This window comes from Leptodactylus fuscus, chromosome 9 (genome assembly GCF_031893055.1).
Source record: "Leptodactylus fuscus isolate aLepFus1 chromosome 9, aLepFus1.hap2, whole genome shotgun sequence".
NCBI classification, from domain to species: Eukaryota; Metazoa; Chordata; class Amphibia; order Anura; family Leptodactylidae; genus Leptodactylus; species Leptodactylus fuscus.
This window is the reverse complement of record NC_134273.1, coordinates 51,138,047-51,158,923: the sequence shown is the minus strand read 5'-3', so window position 1 is coordinate 51,158,923 and position 20,877 is coordinate 51,138,047. Positions and strand designations below refer to the sequence as shown.

The window sequence follows — 20,877 nt, the reverse complement described above, 5'->3', positions numbered from 1 at the left end:
GCGGAGTGGAGAAGACATCTAAATGTAGGAGAAGAATAGCCTTTCTTAAGGCTATTCCTACGTGTTAGTCAATGATAGGATCCATCTAAGTCCTGACATCTTAATCTGTTAATTGATGAAGAATGATAACATCTAGAAAGTCTTACCTCCATTCCCTCAAATGGTGGTGGATCCTTAGGTTTACTATTTTTCTTTTCTTTCTTTTCTGTAAATATAAATAATTGATCATAAATGACTGACTGCATCTTCATACAATCTGAAAATATCCCCCGAAAAGAAACAAATATAAACTATAACAGTGTTAACTGGACAAAACACCAAATCCAATTAACATAATTAAAGAGGACTTTTCACCACCTTCAACAAGTCTAACTCTTTACATTATTTAATATCTGCTGCTTCACTGATTCTGGCACAGTTGGAAATTTTTTCTGTAGTCCCCACTGTTAATAAACAATCAATACTGTTAGTGCCTGATATCCTATTTAGTCTCTGTACTGTCAAAAACGCAGTGTCAGGCAGGAGCATGCAAGGGGTGCAATTCCAAGCTTTGACACTAGCTGCCTCTAATTGGATTTCTGAGTCCCATCCCCCCACGTAACACCACCCACCTGACATTACAAAGCTAAAATAGCATATCAGAAACAAAACTAACTGCACTTGTTGCTCGGGAACGGTGGAGGCTAGAGAGAAAATTACAACTGTGCTGGAATCAGTGGAGCGGAGACTATTAACAGATGCTGAGAGCTAGAATTGGTGGAGGACTGAAAGGTCCTCTTTAAGTCATGTCAGCTTATGGTGATAAGGCTTTGATTCTCTATGCAAATCAGCTAAATGGTATAGCAAGGGAACGTCCAAGCCTGCTGATAAAAACTAATTAACTGTTAAAAAAAAAAGGTACAACCACATGTGACGGTATTGTTCAAGATTTTCTTATCCATATGCTGCAGAAATTTTTTGCTACAAAAACTGACTAGTGCAACAATAGTGGATGTGGAAGATAACTCTGATGCACCTATAGACTGTCTAGATTACATGTATACCACCTACTAGTTGACTTAAGTTATGCCTGAATTTTATGCTACACTTTTGGCTCAATTTAGTGCATTGTTGGCTCATTTTAGCCATGCCCCTTTCCACAGAGCCAATCCCATTATCGGCAAAGTCACACCCAATTTTTCAACGAGTCTTGAACGTAAAATAAACATATTCTGGTGCAGGTCACGTTATTACCACAATAGTTAAACATCCCCATTATTTGCACACATTGATACGATGGTAAAAATAATCTAGTAAGATATACTGTATATTATGTCCTATGATGAATATGCAAATAAATATAGAATAAGAACTGTATTAAGAACATAAAACAGACCTGAAAATGAAAACACGTATTAAAGAAAAAAAAAGCAAATCGCACAATAAATCAGTCTGAATATGACTTGTTTAGAATATTAATACAGTACTGTATTTGCAAAGTCTTGATCATATCCACATTCAGGATGACAGGATGTGTCATTTATAGATGCTTTTCCTCTTAAAACATCAGTGTAAAGAAAAGTTGATGCATCATCACTCTCCAAACTGAATGATATTGAACAGGAAATGAAACACTGGCTTATATTAAGCTGGCGTAAAGTTGTAAGACATAAAAAAAACCTCTAAACCAAGAATGGCTGAAGCGAGAAATACTATATTACTGTATAGGAGCACACAGACATAGGAATGTACTTGCAGGATATAAATAAAATTAAGTAAACTGCTTGCATAATAGAAAACATAAAACCAGATATTTACATCTCAACTGTTTTCCATCTGGTTTCAACTAAAAGGGATAATAGCACAACACATATTTTAGAAAAAGTCATGTTCTGTCCTTTTGATATTCCTAACTTACAAGTGTTATTAAATATTTGTTGTTTAGTTTTATAGGTTTTTTTTCTTAAAGGAGCTTTGCCACTAATGTAAGCAGTGTGGAGCATGTGTGGTCAGCAGCCCATTTACTTCCATGGGGCTGCCAATATGGTGATCTCTGGGGGTCCCCAAATAGTCACACACATACACCACTTCGTTCATTAGGAGCATTCATGAAAGTTTTCGAACCCAAAGGATAGGGAATGGGTATCATTAGTGGCACAACTCCTTGAAAGGAGCACTCCAGTTAAAATTCTATTGCAGTCATTACTGTATATGATCCCTACAAATACATTATACAAGTACTGTTTTTCCTGTTATATGCAGTAGATAAATTACCTTAGAGAAACATTTTAAGTAAACATTAAGGAGGGAAATGGGTCTATAGCTAGCGCAAAGCGCAGGATCCTTACCCTCTATGTGTATGACAGCGATGTGAGCTCTAGTCAAGTTGCGGGGGGGGGGGGGGGGAGTAGATAAATTTACATACATACATAAATGTCTTATAGGGGAACTCTTCTAATTTCCCCTCCTTCATAAATGGCTTTCACTCAGAAGCAGTAAAGATCCTCTAGTTCATTAAAAAGCAAGTGATTGAATTCCTACGAAAGTAAATATGGAACAAACTAGACAACTAATTAAAGGGATTCTATCATTAATAAAAATGGTTTTAAACTAATATCACATAGGAATAGTCTTTATAAAGGCTACTCATATTCATCTCTTACCTTTATCCTGAAGGTCTGTGACCTGACGTTTTTTGAATTTTTCTTCTTTATGCTAATTGCGCTCAGACAGCACTGGGGGCGTGGCCTCTGTGCTCTGAGCGCAGCATTCCAGCCCTGCCTTTCTTCTTCCATCGGGCATTCTCCTCTTCTTACAGGAGACTAGCACAAAATGGCCGAAAAAACAGCCAACTGTGCATATCCGTTGGCCATTTTGCCGTGGTCTCTTACACAATAGATATTAATGATAGAATCCCTTTAAGGAGGACCATCAATGTGCGGTATTATATAACGCTTGAAAGCAGACAGTGAGCTGAATTCAGCACACTGTCAATTTTCCTAGTACGTGCCCTGGTCCTGCAGATATTGGTGCGGATATCTCTCCACTGTTGGAAGGGCGGGCCTTATAGCTCTGCGTTTTATAAAAATTGCAAAACTCAGGTTTACAACTTTTCAAACAACAGTTGTGATAAAAATTGTCACAACTGACTTTCTTGTACTGCCCATGCCACTTTCCTGAAATAGTAGTGTAGTGATGGCGTGCTGGGTTTGAGGTCATTGGTGACACCAGATTTGTTATCATTCATGACAGAAAAATGGCATAAGTGATTCTGGAATTCAGCTATGATCTGGTGTAAATGTCACAACAGAGGCACGGCCCAGCGGAGGATGTCTCATTTATGAGGAAGCGTGCATCATACATAAATCGGTCATACCCTCTGCAGGCGCGAGGAATATGACAGGTCTCAATAACTCTCCTCCATTGTACTGTAAGAAATGCTTTACCAATAAAACTAAAAATAATGATGTCCTCACCTTTACCAGTTAAGCCATCCCTGCGATTCTGAAGATAATAAAGAAGTTGTTCCACTTCAGCTAACTTTGAAGGATGTATAAGTTTGCATTCTTCAACCACTTTTCGTGCCAGAGAAGAAATATCAGTGTTGGCGTTAAGACTTTTCAGGCGGATACTGAAAAAAAGGAAATGTAATATATCCTTAAATAGAATAACAGCAGCGCACAATATACAGGCAGTGCTCATACTACACCTATTTTACTCTGATCCTAACAATGACAAATATGCGAAAGAGATTAACTTTTTATTAATGGCGCTGATCTGTAGAGTCTGAGCACTCAAGCTATAGTAGGCAATACCTAAGAGAAAAGCATGCACTGTTTTTATGTTGCCCTGTATGTATGAGTATATGATCACAGCCTCGTGCATGGTTATCACTGACCTAGTCAGTATTACAGTACACTGAGACTCCAGTAGAAATAATATGTATATATTGTGAGAGAGTGAAGGGTGTAGTCTGGGAAGACAGGCACATTCCAGCCAGGCACCTAAAGGGTGTATGGTAAAGATTCACACCAGGGAGGTCAGCTGACTAATCAGGCCCTAATAACAGTCTGAGTGTGAAGACTAGCAGGGTGGCACCACACTGACAGAGCTGAACTGTCCAGGCCGGACCTCCAAAACAGGTACTGTGACACCCGTGGTAGTTGCCAAGGTGGGAGACTGGTAGCCAGTCTCCTGTATAGTCAGAGAAAAGTTAGTCTCTCAGCCAAGGAGTTTGTTTTTGTTTATCCTGTGGCTTTGCAAAAGCAGTGTATGTGCTACATGTGAATAAAGGATTGCAAGACACAAAGCAATATAGGAACACAATGTATATATAACAATAAAATTCATGAGTTCCATTGTTTGTTGTAAGCCCTATAGAAACATGTCCTTACCAACTAAACACAGATAGCAACCAAAAAAAGGTAAGTATGACATCTGATATATGTATGTAACAACAAAATATATGCAATATACTAATAAAAATCTCAAAAAATCTATATTGTTAATAATTTACCACATACAAAAGATAGGACAATGTCAAAGAAACAATGTACATATACAAAAATGGATGTAGTGGGATGCCACAACAAATTGCAGTCCCTGTAGATACTGCTAGTTTCCCTACAGAGGTATTAGAATTTCAGTCGTACGTGATTAAAATATAACTTTTATTTTAAAAAAGTATAAAACAGTCACATCATGACTTATGGGGTCAACAAATCAGAAAAGCTACATAAGTCCCCATACCCCATAAGTCATGATGTGACTGTTTTATACTTTTTTAAAATAAAAGTTATATTTTAATCACGTACGACTGAAATTCATTGGATTACGGCTGGAGCTGGATTTTATTCAATTTTCAAGATTGTCTTCACCTTTGGATCCTAAAGGTCCCGGGCTCGTTGTATCCGACATTTACTACATATATATGGTGAGCTGGACTTGTATACTTTTTCTGAGACAACCGTATAGGACCTATTCGTAAACACTAATGTTTGTATTCATACATTAAAATGGTCAATGAGTATTACAATACCAAAATTATAGGTCCTGTATAAATGTATCGTACGTCCTATACACAAAGACTGACGAAGACTTTACAACCGTAATGTTATGGTTGTAAAGCTGTGAGGAAGTTCAAGGCGGACTGAGGGGAGGGAAGGAGACTGAAGGACACGCAGAGGGCTGGAGAGACTAAGACAGGGCTATGGCGAGAAGAGAAGAGCTGGTAGTCTGAAGATGCCGTTTACTATTAAAAATAAATGACGTTACATTCTGACCCTCTCATGTGATGAAGAACTTTTATACCTGAAGAAGGGCGGAGTTACACCCAAAACGCGTAGTGTGTTGTTCAATAAAAATCGTATATCTACTCATCCATTTGGCAAGCGCGGGTCCTTTGTGTTTAGGTTTGCAATCACAAATCTGTTATCTGGTCCATCTTTGTACTATACATCCACCCGTGAGGTGTGAGGTACCCTGCAGCTGCATCCAATCCTGAGAGAGATCCTTGGCCAAGTGATCCCATCATCACCAAAACAGTTGTGAATACACACAACCTAAAAGGTGAGCCTGTTTTTTTGTCATCTGAAATTATCACTATCAGTACGATCTGCACTACGGGTTGCTTGGTGTCTCTTTTCTTTTTGACACTGGATGGGAAAACACCTTTAATCCAAATTGGCAGTTTGCATGTGGAGGCCACTAATGGGATCTTATGCCATGTGGGGAGTAATACTCCTTATCAGAGTGTAATACTCCTTAATGCCCCCCTCACAGCATAAAGCACCTTAGTAACCCCCCCACATAGTATAAGCAATGTTAGTGCTTCCACACAGTATAAGAACATTAGTACCCCAACACAGTATAAAGCCCCTTATTGCCTCAAAACACAGTATAATGTCCAGCTACTGCCCCCTTCACAGTATAATGCCCCATTGGAAGTGTTTAGCTTGGACTTTCCCCTGATGGCGCACCCCGGTCAGCGGCCTTTTGCTAACAGTAATTGAGTACCACTTGGTCTAATGTAATTTTACCTTCATACGAATGTGTATCTTCATTACAACTTACATTTTTTGACACTCCTTCCTCTCACCAAGCATTGGATCTCCCATCTCTCCAAGAATAGTGGCCTCCACTTCATAGTGAACAACAAGAGCTTTTTCTGTTGGGTGAACATCGATGTTACCTCCTTTCACTTTCCTAAAAACAGAAAGTATGTTAAAAGGTGATCACAGAAAGATTTCTTCATCCAATGTGTTTAATCTTCTAAATGTGAATTGAAGATCACATGCCATCCACAGAAATTGGATCTATACTAAGTCATTGACAGCTTCAGATTTTACATGAAAGAAATGTAGCATGCTTGGTAACTAGAGATGAGCGAGTATATTCAATCGGGAATACCTCCCCTGCATAGTTATTAGTGTAAAAAAAAAGCACCAGGGAAGGTGGGAGGGGAATCGAATGTTCACCACGTGGTATTCGACCGATTACACCAATAACTATGCAGGGGAGGTATTCGATCGAATACTACTCACTCTTCTCTAATGTTAACTTCTGGGGAGACTACAGTGCCTCAGGGGACAACAGATGCACACAGAAGTGCTTACAGGTCCATAATATGGGGTCCATGCACACAATAACATGGGTGATATATCATATGTTTTAATAAGACCCATTGTAAATTAATTTTGTAATTGATGCTAACACATACTGTACCTTATAATGGCACATATCTTATGGGTCTCCATTCTATATGGGACAGTCCAACATGACTTTAGAGCTGTCTATGCATAGAGTACATCAGTACCACTGTAGCGTATTCTATGCAAACCGAGCATCAGCATATCTGGAGCATTGTCTATGCACACAGAGCACCAGCACTAATGGACTGCTGTCTATGGGCACAGCGTACAACTGGCGTGCAGTCGGCATACACAGTGGCAGTATGACCAATGGAATAGCAGTGGATCACTGTCAGTGCGCACAGAAGACCAGCACCAATGGAATAGCAGTGGATCACATTTAATGTAAACAAAAGACCAGCACCAATGAATCCCCGCCTACATGTACAGAGTGCCAGTACCAGTGGGGCACCATCTAGTTGCACAGAGTGCCAGCACTAATGGAGGATCATAGAAAGCTATCTATGAACAAAGAGCACCTGCAACAGTGGAATACTGCCGATGTACACAAACTGCCAACACCCATGATTCACTGTCTACAGACAAAGCGCACCAGCACTAATGGATCACTACCTACACAGACAAGAGTGCCCACACAAATGGATCACTGTCTATGTGCAGAGAGCGCCAGCTGGTGGAGCACTATCTACATGCATTGAATGATTGCACCAATGCAGTTTAGCAGTACTAATGGGTCATGGTCTAGGCACACGCAGTGCAGGCACCGATGGGTTGTAGTCTAGGCACACACACTGCCAGCACCGATGGGTAACTGTCTAGGCGCACACACTGCCAGCACCAATGGGTCGCTGTCTAGATGCACACACTGCCAGTACAGATGGGTTGCTGTCAAGATGCGCACACTACTTCCGCCACCAAAGGAGCGCTGTTTAGGCGCACACACTCCCAGCACCGATGGGTCGTTGTCTAGACGCACACACTGCAAGCACTGATGAGCCACTGTCGAGGCGCACAGACTGCCAAACACTGATGGGTCACTGTCTAGGCACACACACTGCCAGCACCGATGGGTCGCTGTCTAGGTGTACACACTGCCAGTACTGATGGATTGCTGTCAAGATGCGCACACTACTTCCACCACCGAAGGGGCGCTGTTTAGGTGCACACACTGCCAGCACCAATGGGTTGCTGTCTAGGTGCACACACTGCCATTACAGATGGGTTGCTGTCAAGATGCGCACACTACTTCCACCACCGAAGGGGCGCTGTTTAGACGCACAAACTGCCAGCACCGATGGGTCGCTGTCTAGATGCACACACTGCAAGCACTGATGAGCCACTGTCGAGGCGCACACACTGACAGCACCAATGGGTCACTGTATAGGCGCACACACTGCCAGCACCGATGGGTCACTGTCTAGGCGCACACACTGCCAGCACTGATGGGTCACTGTCTAGGCGCACACACTGCCAGCACCGATGGGTCACTGTCTAGGTGCACACACTGCCAGCACTGATGGGTCACTGTCTAGGCGCACACACTGCCAGCACTGATGGGTCACTGTATAGGCGCACACACTGCCAGCACTGATGGGTCACTGTCTAGGCGCACACACTGCCAGCACCGATGGGTCACTGTCTAGGCGCACACACTGCCAGCACTGATGGGTCACTGTCTAGGCGCACACACTGCCAGCACTGATGGGTCACTGTATAGGCGCACACACTGCCAGCACCGATGGGTCACTGTCTAGGCGCACACACTGCCAGCACCGATGGGTCACTGTCTAGGCGCACACACTGCCAGCACTGATGGGTCACTGTCTAGGCGCACACACTGCCAGCACCGATGGGTCACTGTCTAGGCGCACACACTGCCAGCACTGATGGGTCACTGTCTAGGCGCACACACTGCCAGCACCGATGGGTCACTGTCTAGGCGCACACACTGCCAGCACCGATGGGTCACTGTCTAGGCGCACACACTGCCAGCACCGATGGGTCACTGTCTAGGCGCACACAGAGGCAGTATTAATGGAGCACTGTTCTGCAGTCTTATTGCTACAGCTATTCTTTTCACCATTGTGTGATCTGTGCAGCAGCCACTAGTCAGGCTGATGATGTAGGATGAATGCAGTAATGGCTGTGCACCAGCTGTACAGCTCAGACACTCCATCCACTATCCATACAATAAGATGGGCCTAGGTTGTGTGCATTAATGATAATTCCTCCAGGACATCACTATGTGCTGATGATCCCTGACAACCAGCAGCAGCCCCTGTCCTCCCACAACCTTCACCTCTTCAGGTATCTGGCGTCCTCGGACTGCATGTCTACAGCACCGGTACCGACTCCGCAGCGTTCACACCGGGCGGTGACAGATCGTTTGTTGTTGTTTCCAGGGGGATAGCACTACCTTTGATTTTAGAATGGGAAAGGCCCGGTATGACGTCACAGTCACATGACCGTATTGTGCATGCCGGGGAGGAAGCAAGGGAGGAGCCCGGCTCTAGCTGCCATTGTAGAGGAGATGAGTGAAGTAGAGGGGGCTGCTTGTGCTATAGGGATCACCGGATTCAGGACAGTGATCTGTGCCGGTCTGACACCCTCGCCCAGTACATGATAAGGGGCTGCAGCCTTGGTACGATCGCGGGGTTGTCATCATTGTGTTCCACTATCTGCATAGTAGGGGGTAGTGCAGTGACTTACAGCTTATGGGGCCTCCTCATGTTCAGAAGACTAAGGCTGGGGTTACCACTTCTGTCCTATGGCCAAAGATTGCTAAGTCGCCCTGCAATTCACTAATGTTAATGAATGTAGTCACATTGTCATCCCTGGTCTTCTAAAAAATTACAGCAATGTCTGACTTGACGTCTTGGCACAACACACTAGGGGCCGCAACGCAACTCCATTCACTTACAATAGTGAAAGTTTTTGGGGCAACCAAAGTTGTACTTCATTCAGAATTCTATAAAATGTATCGGGAAGCTGGAATAAAATTCAGAATGGGAGGAAATTAAGCAGGGTTCACACTAGCGTCAGTGTCCGACAGCTAATGTCCGCAGAAGATTTTAGCATCGAACACTAGCTGCGTCCTTTATCATTTGCATTATTATTATGGGACATCATGTAGTGTCCGTGGGTGTCCTTAAGTGTCCGTTTACAAAGATGTCCGATTTTTCAAGCAGACAGCTAAATCCTACATGTAAATAATGCAAATTGTAACAGATGCAGCTAGTGTCCAATGCTAAAACCTTACGCGGACATTAGCTGTCGGACACCGATGCTAGTGTGAACACCCCCTTAGAGAATAAATGCATTAGCTCCGTTTTCTTTAAGGGATTCTATAATTAGAATACCCTATTTTAACTAAATACATGTTAGAATATCCTTAAAAGGGCATTCCCATAAACAGTTATTTTTAATTTTGTAGATAATTAAAAGTTCAACATTTTTGCAAATTTAAGTAATTAAACAGTTTGCAGAGTTTTAAAGGGGCTCTATCAGCAAAATTATGCTGATAGAGCCTCACATATTAGTGAATAGCCTTTAAAAAGGCTATTCAGGCACCGGTAAAGTTATATTAAACTAGCTGGTACCCGCGACTTCGTCTGCGGTGATTGTAGCAGTGGGTATATACAGGTGCGGGTAAGGTTTTCATACTTTGTATAAGGGATGGGATATGAAATGTAACTTTGTATCTTGTTTTTGCTGTAATTCAGAGAATACGTGAGACTTTTGTGTTGAAGTTACTTTGTATTTGAGCTGCTATACGGTGTTGTGAGAAACTTTACATAGTGACTTTGGGACAGTAGTATTTGAAGTTAACCCTTTCCCGCCGATGGCATTTTTTGATTTTCGTTTTTGACTCCCCTCCTTCTAAACCCCATAACTTTTTTATTTCTCCGCTCCCAGAGCCATATGAGGTCTTAATTTTTCCTGGGACAAATTTTTCTTCATGATGCCGCCATTATTTATTCTATATAATGTACTGGGAAGCAGGGAAAAAATTCTGAATGGGGTGGATTTGAAGAAAAAATGCATTTCTGCGACTTTCTTACGGGCTTTGGTTTTACGGCACTCACTGTGCAACCAAAATGACATGTCCCCTGTATTCTGTGTTTCGTTACGACTCCGGGGGTACCAAATTTATATGTTTTTATTTACATTTTGACCCCTTAAAAAAAGGCAAAACTGTGTTAAATTTTTTTTTTTTTTGAAAAGTCGCCATATTCCGACAGCCGTAACTTTTTATACGTGCGTGTACGGGGATGTATAGGGCGTTTTTTTTGCAGAACCGGGTGTACTTTGTAGTTCTACCATTTTCGGGAAATGTTATTGCTTTGATCACTTTTTATTCAAATTTTTATCAGAATCAAAACAGTGAAAAAATGGCGGTTTGGCACTTTTGACCATTTTTCCTGCTACGGCGTTTACCGAACAGGAAAAATATTTGTATAGCTTTGTAGAGCGGGCAATTTCGGACGTGGGGATACCTAACATGTATGTGTTTCACAGTTTTTAACTACTTTTATATGTGTTCTAGGGAAAGGGGGTTGATTTGAATTTTTAATCCTTTTTATTTTTTTTTATATTTTTTTTTTTTTTTAAATTTTTTTTGCATTTATTAGACCTCCTAGGGGTATTGACATGGGTGGGCGGTGTTGCGGATTGTCAGAGCGGTGGGGGTCAGCTCCGGCTGCTCCGGAGCGTTAAAGAGAACCTCCTAGAGTATCGGTAAGGTGAGGGGCAAAGTGGCAATGTATATGTATATGTGATTGTGTGGGGTTAGGGGCGAGGCTGTAGAGGGCAATATGAATTTTGGGGCTTGCTATGGTCCAAAGTGTGTGAGATTGCAGAGATGGTGGTGTGAGTTTGGGTTTTGTGGGGGTCCTGGCACAAACGTATTTGTGCAATTGTGACGAAAAGTAGCCTATTGCGCAATTGGGTGTAATGACTATGTTTGTGGAAAATTTCAGCCAAATCGGTCAAGCGGGTTTTGCGTGATTGAGGAACAAACATCCAAACACACAAACCCACAAACATCCAAACTCACAAACTTTCACATTTATAATATTAATAGGACTACCCCATATTAAAGTACCCTGATAAAAACTTGAAATGTTTATATTGTTTGTACCAATTACTAATGACCCTCTACCCCCCTTCCTCCTAGAATTCTATCCCTATGTTCCCTTTTGTACATAAATATGCATCCTTCAGAAATGGTTTTAAAATTACTTGAGAAAGGAGCCTAGAGTTCCTAAACGTTGTAATCTGTCATCATTATTAGTTAGCCATTAAAAAGGTATACTGAAGACTATCAAGTTTTTTGTTTTCTTATATTTCCTTCACCAGTATGTCAGTCAACCCCCCTCCCCTCACACACCAAGTACCCACCCCCATTGACTTGCAGTCAATTGCCATCTGGCTATCTGATCCTCACTGAGTCTCAAGTGTGTAGGGAAATCAAAAGGATTAAAGCAGACAAGGCCAGAGGACCCGATGGGATAAGTGCAAGAGTTTTAAAATGTGTGGAGACCAGCTGGGTGGTGTTATTACGCACATGTACAACATGAGTCTAAAGCTGGGAGTGGTGGAAAACATCTTTGTGGTACCAGTCCCGAAGAAACCCAACCCGATGGGCTTCAACGGCTACTGACCTGTAGCACTGACATTTCACCTGATGAAGGTCCTAGAGAGACTGGTCCTGACACATCTATGCCCTCTAGTGTGTTCTGCTCTGGATCCCCTCCAGTTTGCCTATCGGCCGGGCATCATCCACCTTCTTCACAGATCTGTCTCTCTCCTGGAGAAACCAGGGAACACTGTGAGAATAATGTTCTTTGATTTCTCCAGTGCGTTCAACACCATTCAGCCAGGGCTACTGAGAGACAAGCTGGACCTTGTTGGAGTGGACCATCACCTGTCCAACTGGATCCCAGACTACCTCACAAACCGACCTCAGTATGTGAGAGCCCAGGACTGTGTGTCTGACACTGTGATCTGTAGTACGGGGGCACCACAAGGTACAGTTCTTGCTCCTTTTCTCTTCACACTGATGACTTTAGGCACAACTCATCTAGCTGTTACCTACAAAAGTACTCAGATGGCTCTGCAATAGTAGGCCTCATCACTGATGGTAACGATAGGGAGTACAGAGACGTAAGCCAGGATTTTGTAGAATGGTGCCAGCGGAACCACCTCAGGATTAATGCTGGGTAGAGATGAGCGAACACTGTTCGGATCAGCCGATCCGAACAGCACACCCCCATAGAAATGAATGGAAGCACCTGGCACGCAGACTTTGCCGGCGGCTGGCCGCTTAACCCCCCCGTGTGCCGGCCGCTTCCATTCATTTCTATGGGAGCATGCTGTTCGGAACGGCTGTTCCGAACAGTGTTCGCTCATCTCTAATGCTGGGAAGACCAAGGAGATGGTGTTGGACGGAGAAGTGCTCCGTTCCCGGTGGAGATCCAAGGGTCATGCATTGAGATAGTCGGGACCTATAAGTACCTGGGTGTGCTCCTCAATAATAAACTGGACTGGGCTGATCACCTGGATGCGCTACACAGAAAGGGTCACAGGAGGCTGAGGGCCTTTGGAGTCCAGGGGCCACTTCTTAGGGTCTTTTTCAACTCTGTAGTTCCTTCAGCCATTTTTTTTCGGTGTGGTCTGCTGGGGGAGCAGTATATCAACCAGGGACAGAAACAGACTTCACAGGCTGATCAGAAGGGCCAGTTCTGTCCTGGGGAGCCCCATGGACCTATTACAGGTGGTGGGTGACAGAAGGACTTTGTCCGAGGTGAGCTCCATGCTGGAGAATAAATCCCATCCCATGTATGAGACCTTGACGGTACTTGGCAGCACTGTAAGTGACCGACTGCTTCACCACAAGTGTGAGAAGGAGCGCTATTGGACGACCTTCCTTCCAACCGCGGTCAGGCTACATAATCTACATCAGACCAAGCAAGACCACTCCGCATAGAGAATTAAATGATCCTGAAGTCTTCTTTCTTTTCTTCACTGCTATGGATTCCTAGTATTTTTCTCAGTATATGTGTCTCCTGTAATATATTACTGTTTATTATCCTGTATCTGTATTATCATGGTTATGTAACACACTGAAATTTCCCCACGGTGGGACTATAAAGGATTATCATATTTTATATTCTTCAGGTCGACATAATGATAGTGATACCAAATATATATACTGTAGTTTTTGCTGTTGTAATAAATTTGAAGCAACAAAAATGAAGGGCCAATATGTGAATGAGCCCACAAAAATAGTGGTGCATGTAAACTAATATAAATCCAAAAACTCATGGCCACAAGCAAATTAAAGCAAATTCATGTTTATTAGATAAATAACACATAAAAACATAACATGATGACAGCAGGGAACTAATAACTACAGGACATACCACAATAAAAACTACAGCAGGAGGACATATGAGGATGTAAATAAATACAAAACATAAGGGGTAATGCAAATAGCATTAAGCATGTGCCAAACATCAAGCCATTCACTTAGAGTATGCAGAGTAAAAATACAAAATCCACAAATGAATACAAAGAGAATATAACAAACAAACCTCACATGAACCCACCTGGATGGAACAAAACCCTAACACACGTTTCGCCTATTAGGAGTCAAAGCCGAAAAAAGAGGTATTACGGGCAAAAAATAATTTTTATTAAAAAGTTCTGTTAGTGCTATTAATGGCTTAATGAGTGCACCCAAATATCTTTAGCAGTGTTTTGAGATTTCTGGGTTTCTCTTAGAGTGCCTGACATCTTTTTGCATTTGCTTACATGGTGTAGCTTCCAGGGTGTAGCAATGCATGATGGTAATTGTAGGTGCTCACAATATCTCCCTCTCACTCCTCCCCCCTCCCTCTATAGCACTCCCTCCCATCCACTACTAGCCCTTCCCAACTAACTCAACCCACCCCATTATACTTACCTGTCTTATTCCTGTTCACACTTCCTTCTGCAGGGAACGGCTCTTCATCTTTGACTTGTAGCCAGCACTCCATCTCTACTGCGTAGGTGTGGGCGGCTTCTTTGGACTCCCATGCTTGCACAATAGAGATGAAGTGTTGGCTACAGCACAAAGCCATGACACCAGCTCTTTTGTGCATGTGCGGGCAGATGTCTGCAGAACGAAATCTGGAAGGTAGACACGTAATTATGGGAGGGGGGAGTATTAGTGACGTTCCATTTCCAGAAACGGATCGTCACCAGATAATCAGAAAATGTCCCTGTAAAAGTCATATGACAGCTCCATAGCTATGGGTAAATATACATTTTTGCTGATTTATGTAATTTAGAAAGTAGGAGAGGGTGTTTAGATTAGTGTAGGAATTTCTATGGATCCCCTTTAAAGGGATTCTACGTGGATAAGATGTTGGAATAGCCTTTAGAAAGGCTATTTGTCTCTTATCTTTAGACGTGGTCTCCGCTGCGCCGTTCCTTAGAAATACATTTTTTTTACCGGTATGCAAATGGGTTCTCTCACAGCGAGGGCGGCGGGCCCCAGCGCTCAAACAGAGATGGGGGCGTCCCCATCGCTGCCAGAGAAGCGTCTCCAGCGCCGCATCCTTTCTTCGTCCGCAGCGTCATCTTCAATGTCTTCTTCCGGCGCAGGCTCGTAACTTCTAGGTCTCGGGCCTTGAGCAGAGCAGACTGTGCAGGCGCATAGGCCACAGGAAAATGCCCGCTTGCACAATATTGTTAGCGCCCATTTTCCCGTGGCCTGTGCGCCTGCGCAGTCTGCTCTGCCCGAGGCCTAGAAGTTACGAGCCTGCGCCGAAAGAAGACATTGAAGATGACACTGCGGACGAAGAAGGAGGCGGCGCTGGAGACACTTCTCTGAGTTAGAGGATCAGTTGTATAAGCAAATTGAGTGGGTGGCACAGGTGGGTACATTGGTCTTGATAGGTGGTTTTAATTACCTGGATATTGACTGGGGTCATGGTTTTGCATTGTCCCCAAAGGGGAAGAAATTCATCAACTTATTGCAGGACAATTTTATGGTTCAACTTGTAGGAGATCCAACTATAGGGGATGCACTGGATTTGATCATATCTAATATGGGACATGTTGGAAATGTCACTGTTCGTAAAAACCTTGGTGATAGTGACAATAATCTAATCAAATTCCACTTAAATTGTAAAATACAAACAAAGGTTGTGAGGGCAAAACCCCTCAATTTAGAAAGGCCAATTTTCCGAGGTTAAAGGGGCTCTATCAGCAAAATTTTGCTGTATGAGCCCCACATATGCGTGAATAGCATTTAAAAAGGCTAATCAGGCACCGCTAATCTTATTTTAAACCCCCGTCCCGTTTTAAAATAAAACCATAAAAACATATATGTAAATCATACCTTTGCATGCACGGGGGGGCGGTCGTGCACGATATGACGTCATCTTCTGGCACGCCTACCTCTTCTTTCTTTCTTCTTTTGGCAGCGCCCTCCGGTCCTGGCTCTTCCCGGTTTCAGCTCCATCTTCTTCCGGCGGTTCAAATCCGATTGGTTAAAATCCGTCACATGCGCAGGAGCGCTCTCTCCGGAGCTACTGCACACACTCCAGAGGGAGCGCTACTGCACACGTGCCGGATTTCAACCAATCGGATTTGAACCATCGGAAGAAGATAAAGATGAAGCCGGGAAGAGTCAGGACTGGAGGGCGTTGCCGAAAGAAGAAAAAAGAAAAGGTAGGCGTGCCAGAAGATGACGTCGGTGCACGTTCAGGTATGATTTACCTATATGTTTTTATAGTTTTATTTTAAAACGGGACGGGGGTTTAAAATTAGATTAGCGGTGCCTGAATAGCCTTTTTAAAGGCTATTCACGCATATGTAGGGCTCATACAGCAAAATTTTGCTGATAAAGCCCCTTTAAGGGCTGCACTCCTGGATATAGACTGGGAGCAGCTATTGTCAGAGATACAGTTAAGTAGGAGACATTTAACTCTACATTGAGCAAGTATATAGCAAAATGTTGTGAGAAGGTAACAGGCAAAGTGTTGGATTCCAGGTATATTAGCCCCAGGTTTTTGACATATGTGTGGTTAAGGCGGATTTGGAGTAGGCCTCAGCCCAGGTGTAGATCATTACTGTCTCATAAGAGGCTGAAAGGAGGTGGATGGTTTTGTCCTTTAACCCTGAGTCCGGTGAGACTATATTGCTCCTGTTTGGTTCATGTGGCTGGAGTTAGCCACACGTATAGTTAGATTAACCTATTGTTTATTTAGCGCTCAGACGAGCAGGTATTTATTTTGTTTTTTGCCCAAGTTAAGGTTGTATTTTGTTTTATTTATTTTGTGCCTGAAGTTAAGATTTATTTATGTTCCTGTTTTTTTCTAAACAAACCAGTTTGCTGCACATTTTGTGTCCCTGTATTGCTGTTTTGGTCTGCACCACTGCTTCTACTGAGCTAACTTCTCCACAACATTTATGTAAATTGTAAGGGAGTCCAGCTCACATGGTAGGGGTCGGCAATGACAATGTTCACACCAGCAGAAGATTTCAAATCCAGGAATGTTTTATTTAGAGGCTTCTGTACAAAAACAAGTGCAAACAAAATAAAAGAAACAAATACCTAAGCTTGTCTAGCTCTAACTGTACATCAGGATACCTCTCTAGCCTAGAGCAGGTCAAACATGTCACCAAATGTGGTGGCCAAACTGTACAGACCGTCCCAGGAGTGCTTTCTCTCACTCTGGCTGAAAAACACTGTCAGCCTTCCTTTCTTTCCTCAGTAATGACAATGAGGAAGCCTCACCTGTGAACACCTGGGACTAAGGGAAAAACCCGTAGTGGAGTAGGGGTGTGGACTGGGAGGCTCCCACTACCAATCTGCCCTCCAGTCCAAAAAAAACAGCCCATGATACTTAAAAAAAAGAGAGCTCTAGCAGACTACATTTTGCTAGAGCAGCCATTATCCTTCTGGGTTTCCTTCATCTCGCCTGGCTGAGGAAACCAAGTGAGATATACACCCCGTCCACCACTTTACCATTATGTATACCATTACATATATGTGTGTATTCATGCTGTCATAACCCCACTATTGAAAAAATCCTCCCTGTGTTGCTAACTATCGACCCGTCTCTAACCTCCCCTTCATCTCTAAAATCTTGGAACGTCTAGTTTATTCTCGTTTAATCAGCAATCTGTCTGCTAACTCTCTGCTTGACCCCTTACTATCTGGTTTCTGCACTCTACTGAAACGGCCCTCACAAAAGTCTCCAATGATCTCCTAATGGCTAAATCCAATGGTGACTTCTCTCTTCTTATTCTTCTGGACCTCTCAGCAGCATTTGACACTGTTGATCATCAACTCCTCCTCACTAGAGCACGGGTCCTTGGTGCCGACTGAGCGGAGAGCTCAGTCGGCATCAAGGACACCATGCCCTCCTGGTTCTCTTCTTATCTTTCAGACCTTGTTGTTTGGGTTCCTCAGGGCTCCATCTTAGGCCCCCTGCTCTTCTCTCTCTACACAGCCCCCATTGGACAAACCATCACCAGATTTGGCTTCCGTACCATCTTTATGCTTATGACACCCAATTATACACATCTTCCCGTGATGTTACCCCTGTAGTAATACAAAACACCACTGACTGTCTTTCTGCTGTCTCAAATATCATGTCTTCACTTTCTCTGAAACTAAATCTCTCTAAGACTGAACTACTACTGTTTCTACCATCTAATAGATCTGTCCCTAATATATCCATTGCAGTCTCAGGCCTTACTGTAACTCCTAGGCAGCATGCCCACTGCCTCGGGGTTGGTGTTTGAGCCAGACCTTTCCTTCACCTCCCATATCTAATCACTCACATGCACATGTCACCTCCACCTCAAAAACATCTCCAGAATACACCCTTTCCTTACCATAGATACATTAAAGAAACTTATTGTCTCTCTGATTCACTCTCACTTTGACTACTGTAACTCCTTACTAATCGGTCTTTCCCTCACTAAACTCTCCCCTCTACAATCTATTCTGAATGCAGCGGCCAGGCTCATCTATCAGTCTAGACCAGGGGTCCTCAAACTGCGGCCCGAGGGCCACATGCGGCCCGCCAAGCACTTCTGTCCCTATATTTCTTCCCTCATCTCTGTCTACTGCCCAACCCGTGCTCTCCGTTCATTCAATGACCAAAGACTTACATCCTCCTTTATCAGAACCTCCCACGCTCGTGTACAACACTTCTCCCGAGCTGCACCACTTCTCTGGAATGCTCTATCCTGGACTATCAGATTAACTCCCAAATTCTACAGCTTTAAGCACAAACTAAAGACACATCTTTTCAGAAAGGCCTATCACAATTCCTAATGTAAACCCTTTCGTACCGTAATTAGAATCCCTAAAATGAACCCCCCTCTGTTCCAGCTCCCACATTACCCCACCTCGCCATTTCAGGCTAAACACCTGTACGTTAAAGGACATGACTGGTGGTAGCTCATACAAAATTTCTGACCATTGTATAAGCAATGCCACCTCCAATGCTGCCCCTGCTACCTCTTGTGTCACCCCCTCTACCTCATAGATTGTATGCTTCTGCGAGCAGGGCCCTCAGCCCCATTGTGTGATGTGACTATTTCTTTGTAATGTAACTTTTTGTCTGTACTTTAACCCTACAGATTGTACAGTGCTGCGGAATATGTTGGCGCTATATAAAAAAAATGTAATATATATATATTTTAGTTGGAATAGTAGGGTAGATTATTGCTGTAGATGCTATTTCCTGCAAAAGTGAATAGTGAAAAAGTCTGTCCTTTTTACCTTAATTTCTTCCACTTGTTATGTCTAGGCCAGGTTTTTCTAGGCCTATCAAAAAACAATAGAGTTTTTATTCTGTCCTTCTAGTACTACCAGCCATTATAAACCGCTTACCTTACAGCATCTGCAAACAGACAGTTTCCCCTCATATTCAAGAATTTTAAGCTGATCTGTTTACAGACGTAATTTTGTAGCATTATGTACTGCGGAAAGTTAAAAAGCAAAAAATTCTTCAAACTACTTTTTGCTGAAAGTGTCCTTTTAATGTGCTTATGCACCATTGCCATATATGGAAACGCTCACTTTCCCTGCAATTAGGGTGCTAATAGTTAACGTTACTGTTGTACTTCCATTTTACAAGTTACATTTAAAATCATTGGATTTTTGTTTAACACGACAGAGACATTTAAAAATAGATTCTTTATGAGGTCCAGTCACACATCGTAACTTAATAACATGCTCGCCTGGCTGTTACAGTAACACAATCAAAACATCATTACTTAATGAACCACAAACCCAACATTTTTTTGACTTTACCGAAGCCAGATGTTTGGAGACACAAGTCAAATGCTGTAACCTAGTTTTGCACTGAATAAAATAAGCTATGTATAAAATAAGAATCAGTTTACTGCTTGTGTTTTCACATTCCATGTATCCTCATTGTTTTCAAGACCAAATTGGGAAAATGTGATTGAAAGCAAGTGTGGTCCAAACTGAAGGTCCAAGGGAGATATTCAGATGTCTGACTGGCAGCAGTTAGAGGGCACCTTGTATAAATCTGGTCTGACAACACTTCTGCCCATAGTAACCAGTCATATTCCACCTTTTATTGTAAAGCATTCTCTAGAAAATGCTGGAAGTGACATAAATAGGTTCATACATTACATTAGAGCTTGGCATTGAACGTAAAGGGGACTTGTCATATCAAAATGCAGTGCAATCTGCAGGCACTATGTTGTAGAGCAGAAATAGCAGGGCAGAATGATATATACTGTCGTTTTGTGGGAAAATATTCAGTATAACTTGTAATTTATTTCTCTGTTCTTTAATAAATAATAATAATATTATTTATATAGCACCAACACATATACCGCACATGTTACAAATCAGAGGGTACATGTAGAGACAGTATTTGACATTACTAAATTACAAAGAAATTAACATGTCAAGCAATAGGAATAAGGACCCTGCTTCCAAGAGCTTTTTTTGTGCGTAATTGAGCCCAGTAGATGGTCCTACAGTGATTATGCATATAGAGATAGCACATTCACTGATAGCACCGCCCACTGGACTCTATTACTCTTTTTACGTGTAGAAAGAGCAGAGAAATTAATTAATAAATGAAATTATATTGCATTTTAATCCTAAATCTAGATGTCAATCTGCTCAATTCTAACAAGCTGCCTGCAGATTCCACAGCATTTTCATAGTGACAGGTTTCCTTTAAATATTGCCTTTAAT

The 20,877-nt window shown here is 42.7% G+C and overlaps 1 protein-coding gene across 1 annotated transcript in view; it reads right to left on the bottom strand.

Annotated features, from left to right (window-relative positions):
• The window catches only part of KIFAP3 (kinesin associated protein 3), a 100,645-nt gene extending 91,558 nt beyond the window's left edge, over nt 1-9,087 (bottom strand). The window contains exons 1-4 of the mRNA XM_075286728.1: nt 8,929-9,087; nt 6,052-6,183; nt 3,456-3,610; nt 147-205 (exon numbers count right to left, since the gene is read on the bottom strand). Coding sequence (XP_075142829.1) covers nt 147-205; nt 3,456-3,610; nt 6,052-6,183; nt 8,929-8,960 — 378 coding nt within the window. The 5' untranslated portion in view covers nt 8,961-9,087. The remainder of the gene's footprint in view (nt 1-146; nt 206-3,455; nt 3,611-6,051; nt 6,184-8,928) is intronic.
• Between the last annotated feature and the right edge of the window lie 11,790 nt (nt 9,088-20,877).